General features: G+C 36.9%; 2 protein-coding genes across 5 annotated transcripts; one reads left to right on the top strand and one right to left on the bottom strand.

Annotated features, from left to right (window-relative positions):
- The first annotated feature begins 348 nt into the window (after positions 1–348).
- LOC134841840 (ribosomal RNA processing protein 36 homolog) lies at positions 349–1,089 on the top strand. Its single transcript, XM_063857880.1, has one exon. The coding sequence runs from the start codon at positions 349–351 to the stop codon at positions 1,087–1,089; it is 741 nt and encodes a 246-aa protein (XP_063713950.1).
- A 565-nt stretch (positions 1,090–1,654) lies between these two features.
- LOC134841923 (solute carrier family 22 member 6-A-like) lies at positions 1,655–5,485 on the bottom strand. 4 transcript variants are annotated; one of them, XM_063858007.1, is made up of 3 exons: positions 5,382–5,485; positions 3,963–4,997; positions 1,655–2,402 (listed from the first exon to the last, which is right to left on the bottom strand). In XM_063858007.1, the coding sequence occupies exons 2-3, from the start codon at positions 4,984–4,986 to the stop codon at positions 1,825–1,827; spliced, it is 1,602 nt and encodes a 533-aa protein (XP_063714077.1). In that variant the 5' UTR covers positions 4,987–4,997; positions 5,382–5,485; the 3' UTR covers positions 1,655–1,824. The 4 variants fall into 4 exon arrangements, with proteins under 4 accessions (XP_063714077.1, XP_063714076.1, XP_063714078.1 ...); XM_063858006.1 differs by having other exon boundaries at positions 3,963–5,013; positions 5,386–5,470; XM_063858008.1 differs by having other exon boundaries at positions 5,386–5,444.
- Between the last annotated feature and the right edge of the window lie 6,156 nt (positions 5,486–11,641).

Genomic DNA, 11,641 nt, shown 5'->3' with positions numbered 1-11,641 from the left:
AAACAAAATCCCTAAAGACCTCAAGGGTTTGTCTTTCGCCTTCACAAACCAATTTTTTTAGCGATTCGTCTGTCTATCATTTTTGGCATTGAATATTTTTTGCGAGATAAAAAAGTAAGTGAAGGAAAATAGTCTTCTTCGCTTTGTTAATAAAAGCGCTGAGATAAATTCAAATTTATCCAAAAAAAAGCGTTACTTCTTAGACAGCTTTCTTCAACATGGTGAATTAAGTTTAAAATCACGATTGAACCTACACTTAACTGCGGGTGCAAAACAAACGGGATGCATTAAATAATTGTGTCGTACATAAAATTACATTGACAATTACAGAAAACTTTTTCAGCAAATATGGCAAAAGATTTCATGACATCAGATTACAGATTATCCTCTCAACTCGCCGACGTCCCCTTAGAAGAAATTCTGTCCAATTATACGTCAGCTCGAAAAACACTGACTTCCTTTTCAAGCAAAAGAGCACATCAACAAATTACTCACACTGGAAATAGCGATCATGCGCCGAGGACTAAGAAACCAAAAACATCGCTCGTTGAGAGAAAGTTTGACAAACATGCACCTACAGAGGAGCCGATTTACTCGAAGCCTAAATCTTATAAATATGAGGCGACAAGGAAAGCGCAGAAACAGCAGAGTAAAGTATCTTTGAGCCGTGATCCAAGGTTCGATGACCTCTCGGGAACCTTCAATGAAGAGTTTTTTGATGAGAATTACAAATTCCTCAGCGAAATTAAAGAGCAAGAATTAAAAGAGCTTCAAAAGCAGCAGAAAAAAGCGAAAACAGACGATGAAAAACAGCACATTTCTCGGCTTGTTCAGAAGTTTAAAGAGGAGAAAAGGTCGAGGAATAAACGAGAAGTTACGAGAGAAATTGTATCGAAAAATCTAGATGAGCAAATCGCGCAACTCGAAGATGGGAAAAAGCCTTTCTATCTAAAGAAAAACAAACTCAAAGAACTTGTAAAGGAAGCGCTTGTTAAAAAGGGATTAGAAAGAGAGAGCAAAAAGAGACTGAAAAATAGAGCCACCAAATCTGCTCAGAAATCACGCAAACATTTTCCTGGAAGAAGATAGTTTTGATAAAACTATCTATACTTCTTTTTTGATTATCTGAAGCGGGGCCTAGGAAATTAGACGACAAGCAAATTAGACGACCGTAAAGAAACGGAATTTACGGACAACTAGTATTTACTCCGCAAAAAGTTAATTTAAGCCTGTAAACAAAATTCACGCAATTTGCATGCAAGTTGTCTAAATTGGACAACCAGTATTTACTCAGTCAAAAGTTAATTTAAGTCTGTAAACAAGTTTTACACAATTTGCACGCAAGTTTTTGTCTAAATTCCGTTACTTTCTGATCGTCTAATTTCCTGTCATCTAAGTTCCTAAACCCCATCTGAAGCATATTATTCAAATTGAAACACAAGGTCGTTTAGTGTAACCAAAATTGTCTGGATCGAAAACTGTTGATTTGGATAGCAAATGAATATTAATTTTTGGTCATTTAATTCATCTTTGTCTTCATTGATCGGCTGGATTACAAAATAAAATTTCTGATTAGACTTATGACTTATTGATGAATTTTAGAGAAGTTATTACTGAGCATATTAATTCCAAGTGCGTCTTATTTTTTCAGGGATTAATTTGAAAAATACTTATTTCTCATACGGTGCAGGATGATAATTTAAATCAAGGAAATAAAGCAGCAAACAACTCTTTTTTGCATTTTACCATTTTCTAGTTTTTTTTACGTGAATGAGTAAGCTAATAAATTGAAGGGTTAGAAGCAACTGGATGATACCATTGAGGTCAATTTAGGTTTGAAATTACGGGTTTCCTGTAGTTGACTGATTTTGTGTAACTAAATGCCAGCAGGTGATGTCTTTCACTGTCGTCCATGCTAGAAGCGAACTGTTGTGTTTCTTCAAGTGTGTCCATAATGGGCGCATTTAAAGTCTCGGGTAGATAAAAGGCGGCCATAAAGCCACCTAGTGTGAGAAGTAAACCATACACTAGAAACGCAGTGGGTTCCCAGAACGCCGTGCTTAAAGCTGCAACCCACGGAGTGATAAAAGCGCCAAAGCGTCCAAAAGCGGAACAGAACGCTAATCCAGAAGCGCGGACTGAAGTCGGTATGAGCTCTAACGTGTAAACATAGTTAATTGAGAAACTGCAGACGGTGAGAAGACGTCCAAAATGAGCCAGAAACTGAGTGGCGATGTCTGATTGGTAGTACGTGAAGCTGATTACTGCGGATGATGTGCCACAGAGAATCAGAGATGCCACTAGGACTGGCTTGCGTCCGAATCTGACTGCGATTGGGTAGAAAAGAGGGAAAGAGAGCAGCGGCAACAATCCTGATATTGCCACGTTGAGAAATGTGTCGCCTGAAAAAAAAAGAGCTACTTCAGCGGAAATTGAACAAGAACTTCCTTCTTAAATAGCTGGTTACGTTTGTAACCACTCATAAATCCCTTTCTTGGCTGGCATAAAATCGTGAAAATGATTGCGCAGCTTTATTTTTGTTCCGTTTTTCAACAAAGAATAGGATTTGAAGAAATATTTCACGCTACCTTGAAAATAGACTGATGTTCCGATTGCAAAATTAACATGATATATCCTTTGTGAACATTTTTTTGAAAATTTATACGAGATTTGAGAAAAACCAATTCGCTGGACTGATAACAAATTTTCCAGATCAGAAACAAGGCTAGCCGGTTACGCCCAAATAGATTTCTTTGCAATTTTTGCATTTCTATCTTTCCTGTTATGTTTAGTTGGACTCAATATATTTCCTTAACATTGGAAATTTTTGGATTGTTTTTGATCAAAAACAAAGTTTATGCAATAACTACCTCGACCAAAAGGAGCTTCTCATTTACCCAAACAAATTTCAAAAAAGGTAGTTTGTACAAAGTTTGTTAACGAACATGTATCGTTGTCCGATAGCCAAAATCTGCTGTTTTTGTTCCGACTTTCGAATTAAACGGAATATTTATGCTCGGTGTGTTTTTTTTATTCAGTCAATTTTCACAGATCGAAATAATTATTTTCAACAAAGTTTTTTTATACCCCATTGAAGATATCGACTACCTGAGTTCAAATAAAAAAGATGTTTCTCCGCCGATAATTTTTGTAAAGTTCTGAGGGTTTGAAAATTGCCAAATTTGCAAATTTCTGGACTAAATTATGTGCGCTTAGAAAAGGTTTTATTCATAATGCTGAGAGCGTAACGCGAATTATTTATGCGTGGCGAATTATCCCGCTCAAAATAATTGTTCCAAATTGAATTGAGGCTAGCAAATTGAATCGAGGCTAGCTAATTTTAAACTTTGATGTTGTCCAAAATTTATATATTTTGTCAATATTTTCTCTTCCCAAAAACTATTCGATATGAATTAAGGGACAATCGGAACATTCAGGGCTTTACCCTGATATACAAGCAGTCTTGTTCTTTCCTTAAATGCCTATCTTTAGGTTTAAAAACGTTTAAAATATTACTCTAAATTTTGTTGATCTCAGGCTCTTTTTGGTATAATTTGTTGGTAAATTGACAAAGTAGTTTTTGGGTTAAATTTTGATAAAATAGTCTAGCAGAGTAGAGAGTAACCCATTTTCAAGGAAGGTATTTTTAGGTCCAAATTTTGTGAAACAAATCTTACTTTATTAATTCATGTGACATTTTAAAGAGTTTTTCTTCATTAATGTTTTACAATAAACCTGTTTATGTTTACAATATGATATGTAACTCGACCCATTCTAATGATTATGCATGTTTCTTGATTGTGCGTGGAATTTTTTTCTATAAAGATGAAGCACGTCCAGAGACAAAGTTTCTCCTTACTTACAGTGGTCGGAGCAAAAAAATGCATTTGTCTAATACTATTTCTGGCTAATTTTGTGTATGTGCGAGCAACACATACTGACAATTAATTGTCGGACCTTACCTGGAACTATGCTTCCGATGATTCCAAAATAGGCACTTGATAGAACGAACCAACAAAGCGCCAAAATCAGCACCCAGACTTGCAATTTCTTCATTTTCAAAATTTGGACAATGAAGAACCATGATCCAATGCTGTCGTCGGATCGTTCACTCATAACTTGATACTTCTGATAGAAAATTGCATCTATGATTCTATCATATTTTGTGCTTCGAATTTGGTTTGCTTTTGCTTGTCGTTTTGCTAATTGCTTTGCCTTTTTAAACTTCCCTGAAGTGACCAGCCATCGTAGACTTTCGGGTGACCAAAATGGAATAAATATGGAAGGTAAAGCTAGCACAGAAACAAAAAGTTGCAGCCACCTCCAATCTCTAATAAAAAATGCAGCAACGGCTAGTAATGTTGTTCCGAGGTTAAAAACTGCTTCATAACCTAGACCTAAAAGGATCACGTGTTCTGAAGGAACCATTTCAAATAGTATACTGTACACTATTATATAACATGCAGAGTAGCCGGCGCCGCTTAAAAATCGACATACTACGAAAAATGGAAAAGAGTCGAAAAAACCTGAGAGTAAGGCAGGAACGTTCAAGAAAAGTTCCGAAACGATTAGAGCTGGGCGACGTCCGAAGTTATCGGATATCTGACCAGCTGTGAGCGCGCCAACTGCCTGACCCACAAAGAAAACAGCTGCTACTATTGGGATCCAAATTTCACGGTCGCAATATAATCCGAATTCTTCAGTGGCTGTGGAATACATGTCTTCGGCTACCATTTCGAACGTGCCATTTTCGGTTTGAAAGAACTTCGATTCGTTCACGCAGGAAACTATTTGTTCACTGTCCATACTTTCAGGCACTTCTAAATACTGAAGTGAGAACGTATTGGTTGAGACAAAACAAACTGTAAGTGGAAGGAACATCATGATTATGGTCCATGTAATTTGGAAGCGACCATAACCGCCTAGAGAATCGATCAGCCCATTGACAGTATAATAAGTTCTGCTGTCGTCTTGATTGGCTATCATTGGGCAATGAACTGGGAGATTATTAGCCTAGCCAATGCGAAATAAAAGTTAAGCGGAGAAACTTTAATGGATCTGCTTTACTGCATTTTCAACTATTTTTCGGTATCTATTGTGGACTGAATGACTTAAACTGGAAAAATCTTTAATTTCAAATTTTGAGATGGATCCGACACCGAAAAACGAAAAATCATTTTTTTGTTCAACGCCTTTCAAGTGTGAACAAATTTGGTCATTTTTTAAGAACTTGTCTGCGAATTTTTTGATAGCTTGGAAAATCAATTTGGCCTTTCCCCTCGCAAAATTCTAAAAATGTCATGGAATTTACCCGTCAATCATTGCCTATTGTTTTTAAAGCTGAAAGATATAAAAACAGATGCATAAATGGCCAAGCTAACCTACTCTGAAAATTTGATGAATGTAATCGAAATACCAAATAAATTAAGAAATTTGATCGGAAACGTGCCAAGGGGCAATTGAACTTTCATGAGATCCATTTTGCTTAGAATTTAAGTGAGCAAACGAATGTCATTCTGTCGAGTTATTTTGGCGGACGATAAAATGTCAGAGCATTAATAGTGATATACATTTAATTTGACATTGGTTGAAACTGAAATCCAGAAGTCAATAGGCTCATCAAATTAGCTGTTGATACCTCTTTATAGAACAGGCTTGCTTTTCAATTGCCCAGTCACCATAGATTAGTAATTGTACATACGTAGGAGCAAGCGGGCTTACCACTACGAGGAGTCCTGAAAAGTCAATTGAAGTTATTTACCAAAAAATGCTCTGCTAATGGGAATTTTGGTGCTAATGGTTGAGAGAACAGATTGCGGGAATCTTCTCGACGTAAAGAGTTCTGCATTTTGTGAAGAAAAAAATATGGTGTACGAAAAAGTCTAGCTTTTGAACTTTGGCTGTTTTTTTTTAAGTTTCTTTCTTTTTTCTCGAAAACTACCCTGCTATTTGTAAGATAATTTGTTCTATAAAAACGTGTACTTTTGTGGTAACTTTATAATTTTGAATTGTAGGGGCAACAATAAACGTTTCATAGTCCAGTTATTAGGAATCAAGCGGTCCGGATAAAAGTTTATAAGGCATAACTCAACAGAAACACACACCAAAACACAAGAATAAATACGGACAAAAAACTAATTACTGCACCTGTGACTTAACTTGTTGTTTGTAGCTGCAAAAGAAGGGGCGTACAATTCGCTTCTTCATTGCCGTTTATTTTCAGTACTCCACAAACAAAGATTGTGGAGATTGATTGATTGTTTCGTTTCGTCCGTAAAACAGTAACTGTGGCTTTCCCAGGGTTCGCTAAGAGCAGAAAGGCCCCCTTCTGACAGTACTGAGTAAACAGTAACCCGTTCTAGCGGGCAATTTTTTATACTGAGAACCGAGCATGCCCAGTTTCAGCGGGCAGTTTTTTTAAGTACAGAGAACTGCGAATAACTCCTAATGTGCCCCATTATGTTGGTAAATTGAGCCATTTTGCGACTGCAACGGGGTTGTCCCACAGGTCGTCAAGCTTAAGAGATGTTGGTTTCAATGGGCAGTTGAAGAGCTGGTGTATGTCATGCGGACTAGCGTTACAGTTTGAGCAATCATTTTTGTCCAATCTTGACAGATAGCTATTCAATTGCGTGTTATATCCACAGCGAAGTTGAGCAAGATTATGTCGTGAACTTCTGGGAAAGCTGTTTTCTTCTGAAGCTATTTTTGGAGTTTGAGAGCCCGTAAGCTTAGAGCGATGTTTGGAAACGTAGTTTTTCACCTCCTTTGAATGAATTGTTTTAAAAGCGACTTCGTGTTGATCTTGTGTTAGACGACCATTTTCATCAAGATGTTTTTTTAATGTTGCCATAGTATTTTTCGGCAAGTGTTGGTTTTATAATTCTCGACATCGGGTTGTGTTTAGTTGTGTGGTGGTCACGTCGCTCTTGTTGATGGCAGCCAAATAGAATTTGTTTGCCTAACCGTGTTTTTATGCTCACAGTATTTGAGTTTTACCATGAAGGTGTTCAATTGGATTCTTTTTTGCGCAGACAGTTAGTTTTAAGAGCTGTGTTGTCGGATTTGAAGATCGTTCCTACGAGAATCACTGACTGAAAGTGTCCAGACAGGAGCTTCATAATTCAGAACACTGCGCTAGTGGCCTAGTATGTAATACTTAGAGTTTCTTTGCTACATCATCAACTTGTGCCTGAGAGCTTTTTCGGTAAAAGGAATTTGTCTTTTAGGAAATTGTTGATCACTCTAGTAATGTGTTCAGTGAAAGTAAAGAAGTAACCAAAGGTGACTTTTTGAACATTTTGTTTTTGATTGGTCGGTAGTGGGTTGTTTTCAATTACACATAAGTTTGATTTTTTTTTCTTTGTTCCAGGTTATTCCAGTAGTCGCTGAAGATTTGTCTTCAGATAGTTTTAAATTGCGTTTCTGAAGCCAATTTTTTATAGTACCGAGATAAGGTTTTACCTCTAGTTCAAGTTAAGTGATTTTCCGAAGGGGCATTGATGACATGTAAATCATAAACAGAATAGGCAACAAAACTTGTCATTGAGGTGTACCTTGTTTCGTTCAACGCATTTTTGATTTTTTGTTTCTAAATTCAATATGTTGACCTGCTTCGTAAATATGATGTTTTCCAACTTTTTGTGATGTTTAGAAGAGACGATTTCTCAAGATCGTGCTGCAAGATACTGTGATGCACTTAGTCGGAGGTTGCAAAAAAATCTAAATTAACTAAACGTGTCCTGTGCGGAGGATGAGGTTAATTTAGTTAGTTTCTCTATGTCTGTGGCAACGCAGTGTAAGGCAGTGTTTGGTGACCTGTAATTTCGAATTCAGCGTTGGTGATCTTGTGGGATGTTGCTGAGGTCATCCAGCAAGATTCTTCAAATCATTTTCGGTACTGGGGGTAAAAAGGGCTATGGGTTGGTAGCTTTTTGCTTCATCTTTGCTGTTGCCCGGTATCAGTAAAGGAAAGAGTCGACCGATTTTCCAGTTTTACGCAATAATTGAGGAGTTGAGATTGATTGATATTTTTCTGTAAGGAATTTGATACTTTTCTCGCTTAACTAGTGAAGATGAGTGGGGCGATATTATTGGGCCCTTAAGTTTTGCTTTTCCTGCTTAGTTTGGTTTTGTTTGTGACAACCTGTGGGACAATTATAGAGGACTCATGACGAGTTTTTTTAGTCATCGGAGCGTTCTGCGTTTCTCTTTGTTCGGGATGAGCGGGTGAGGACTGTATTGCTGATTAAATCGAATGACACTTTTTTTTAGAGTAATGAACTGGTTTGTTGTTGAAGTTTATGGGTAAGTTTTGTGTGTTGTCAGCTGATTTGCCCGCTAAAGAGTTGGCAGCTCTGAGCTTGAGGGTATTAACTAATTCAATCTACTTCTCGTTTTTGTGTCTTTCCACAAGGCATTGATTTATTTTTTCAACTGGAAAACTTTTAGGTCACCCGGTTTGTTTGATTGAAGTTCATCGCGGGTCGTGGAAAACTCTACAGCTTGCTTTGGAAAGTGTGGTCGGAATTTTTTGATGCGGCCATGTGAAATGTGACATTTGACTGCCTTAATCGAAATGTTGGGGAATTTAACTTCACTTTCAGGCACTGTTTTGGGTGATCTGCATTTGTCAAAAGCTAATTCAGTTGATTCGCGAAGTCCTCCCCAGTCTGCTTTCCTAAAGTTAAAGGTTACCCTAGCTAGAACATTCTCATTTATACTACGTTGTCTGAGTCGTCTATTTTTTTGGCAAGTGTAGTTGCTTTTACTTCATCCTCAAAATCAGAGAACCAAAAAAGATTATGAGCATTGAAATCACCAAATATTAGAGAATTTATGGATGCGGTGGAGCCTGCGTCGCCGCTATAGTGTGGTGGAATATAAATAGTAACAAGTTTATGTGATTTTTCTCATTTTTTTCCAATTCCACAGTTTTCTGTGCGAGTCTTAAAGATTCACTGGTATTTTAAGTTCTTGATGCCTACGTTGTTTTTGATTGTGATAAAAGCCGATTTTCCGCCTTTAATTTTCTCCGGGATACGATTCTTAGTTATCATTGAGTAGACTGGAGGTGATTTACAGGTGATTTCATCACAAAGTTTGACTTCTTTGTTGGCCGCAACCGGTATTTTTTGTTTTCAATGAAGTGAACAATGTTGCCAAGTTTTGGGTGCAGGCCATTTGCGTTGAATTTTAAGATTTTGAAATCTTTGCTGTGGTTTTCTTCATTGCTTGGTTTAGGGGGTCTTGGTTTTTTTTAGCTTTGGTTTGCTTGATTTGGTATAGTACTTTTTGATGTTGACAAAAAGAGCAGTTCTGACAGTAGCAATTACGAGACCGTTCAGCAGTGTTACGTAACGAGGTGCAAGAGAGATGTACCCATCCGCTGAAGAGGCACCATACGCTTTGGCGAACTCTCGTTATGTTTATCACAGATAGAGCATTTGTATAGCGGTCCTTGATTCGATTCTATGCCGGCTGTTAGAAAAAGGATGCTATTGATTAATCCAGCTGAATAATAGGGGAACGTAGTTGTTGGTTTTCTCCGTTCCCAGAGTAAAAACACGATTTGGGCAACGATGTTCTCGCTTCACTTATTGTTGTTATCAAACAAAGCATTTCGAATTTGCGGAATCTGTATGTTCACGATTCTTTGTGAAACTACTTCAAACTATTAGTTTCTGACAAACATCGGATCGTAATACGTAACAATTGATTTTTTGAGGAGCGACGTAGCGCTGAAATTTAAGTAGGAATTTCTCGCAGATAATTTTGCAGCTACCTGGCCTAATTTGAGTGTAAGGGTTCAATTGGTGGAGCAAATAGCCGTAAATTTCTCTACAGAAGCGGCCATTTTCTACTTGATAAAGTTTCCAGTGCCGAAATTTTCACTGTTTTGCACTTTCTCGAAAACCATCATGCCAAATCTCAGATTTGTAAATTTAATAAACTAGCTTATGAGAATTTTCCCTGCAGAGGCAGTTACGCCCTTGATTTTTTTCAAACACAGGTTATGAGCGTAAAAAAGTCAACGTTTTGATATTTTGATCAGTATTTAGGGGATTTAGAAAAACTGCCTAGCCAATTCTGAGATTGATGAGCTGTTGAAAGTTTTTGTTCGTGCTTTTATCCAGTTTATTTATTGCAACATAAATATTATCAAAAGCTAAACCAACTCAAAGCCCAAGTTCAAATTATATAGTCAAGTTTTTGATTAGTATAGCCAATTTTTTTCTTCAAATCTCTGTTCAATCGCAACTGTTGTTCATTTGCAAAACTCCCAGATTTCGTTGTTTTCGTGGCTGTAATTTTCAGTTTTCTGCTTGAATTCGTGTTGTTTTTTGTTGTAATTTTAAGTTCTCTGCTTCAATTTGAAAATTTTCTGCTTAGAGTTTCTTGCAATATAAATTACATTTTTTTCAGGTGCATTGTTTCTGATTTATTTTTTTGTTTCGTGAAATAAGTTGTACTTAAGTTTGTTTTTTTTCGCTTTAAGCAATTTCACAAGTTGAAATTTTTTGAATGCGTCTTTTTTAAAATCGGTAACAAGCGCCAACTTTTAAAAATGAAAGATAAGTTTTTGTTGGTTTATGTTTCAGGTAAAGCTTTGCTTGATTGTTTCAGAAAAATTTCACCGCCAAAAGTATCAAAAGCTGATAGAGGTTTTTTGCGCCTAATAGTGCATTTAATGCCAATTAGATAGACTCTGACCAATTTGGAAGGATGTTTTACCTAACTTATTTTCTATTTTCATGTAATAGGTATTCGATGTAAGTGGACATACAAACCAATCATATGAGTCCAACTGAATTATCACTTTTTGAACAGTTATATTTTTTGCAGGAAATGCTATGGTAGGTGAAAAAATTGTTCTCATCGCTAGATAATGATTTATCCAAGATAACCAACAACCAGGGGCGGATTTAGGGGGTTCCCCCTTTGTACTATTTTGAGATACCTATTTTTGGTGACGGACCCTAACATTTTTCTACAGGCGCCTTTGGCACTAAAATATTCTAATTTTGAGGGGGGAGCGCCCGCCGAAAAAATGCAATTTTTTGGTCAAAATTTTCCAAAAAGTGCTTAAAAACGCCTTTTTGGCCAATTTGTTCAAAATTTTGCCTGCAGCGCAGAAAATTAGGCCAAAACAGGGACTTTTTTAGTGCTTTGGGTGAGCTCGAAAAATCAATTTGGTCGACCTTTAAAAATTCGGTCGACAAAATTTTTGAAAATCCGCCTCTTCCTCTCGAGAAAATCCTGGATCCGCCCCTGCCCACAACATTTGTTCAACAAGTGTTAACGGGCTCAAAATGTGTTAAAAATCTTGATTGAACAAAATTTAATTCACAGATTTTTTTTGCTCAGAAAAAATAGGCTCTTTTTCCTTCCCCCCCCCCCCCACCTCTTATGAGCATCGATTTTATGGTCTAACGAGTGATTTTACAAGGTTAATTATGAAGACCAAATATGTTTGTCATGGCCTAATGTATTTGCATGTCAATTTTCATGACAATTGGACAATCCGAACAGTAATTTTAATTATAAAAAATTGCAGGTGGGGGGAAAAGGAAAAAGAGCCAAAAAATATTCTCCTTCGATCAAACTCGAAAGAAACTGATAAATGTTTCCATTGTTAATT

Source organism: Symsagittifera roscoffensis, chromosome 3 (assembly GCF_963678635.1).
Source record: "Symsagittifera roscoffensis chromosome 3, txSymRosc1.1, whole genome shotgun sequence".
NCBI classification, from domain to species: Eukaryota; Metazoa; Xenacoelomorpha; order Acoela; family Convolutidae; genus Symsagittifera; species Symsagittifera roscoffensis.
The sequence above is the reverse complement of the archived record's forward strand: the minus strand, read 5'-3'. Positions and strand labels throughout refer to the sequence as shown.

What these genes read in the sequence shown, in the direction of transcription:
- LOC134841923 (XM_063858007.1), bottom strand. Translation starts at nt 4,986, where the DNA reads ATGATAGCCAATCAAGACGACAGCAGAACTTATTATACTGTCAATGGG. An exon ending in CATCGGAAGCATAGTTCCAG is followed by an intron (nt 2,403 to 3,962) that starts GTAAGGTCCGAC and finishes TTTTTTTTTCAG; the next exon opens with GCGACACATTTCTCAACGTG.
- LOC134841840 (XM_063857880.1), top strand. Translation starts at nt 349, where the DNA reads ATGGCAAAAGATTTCATGACATCAGATTACAGATTATCCTCTCAACTC.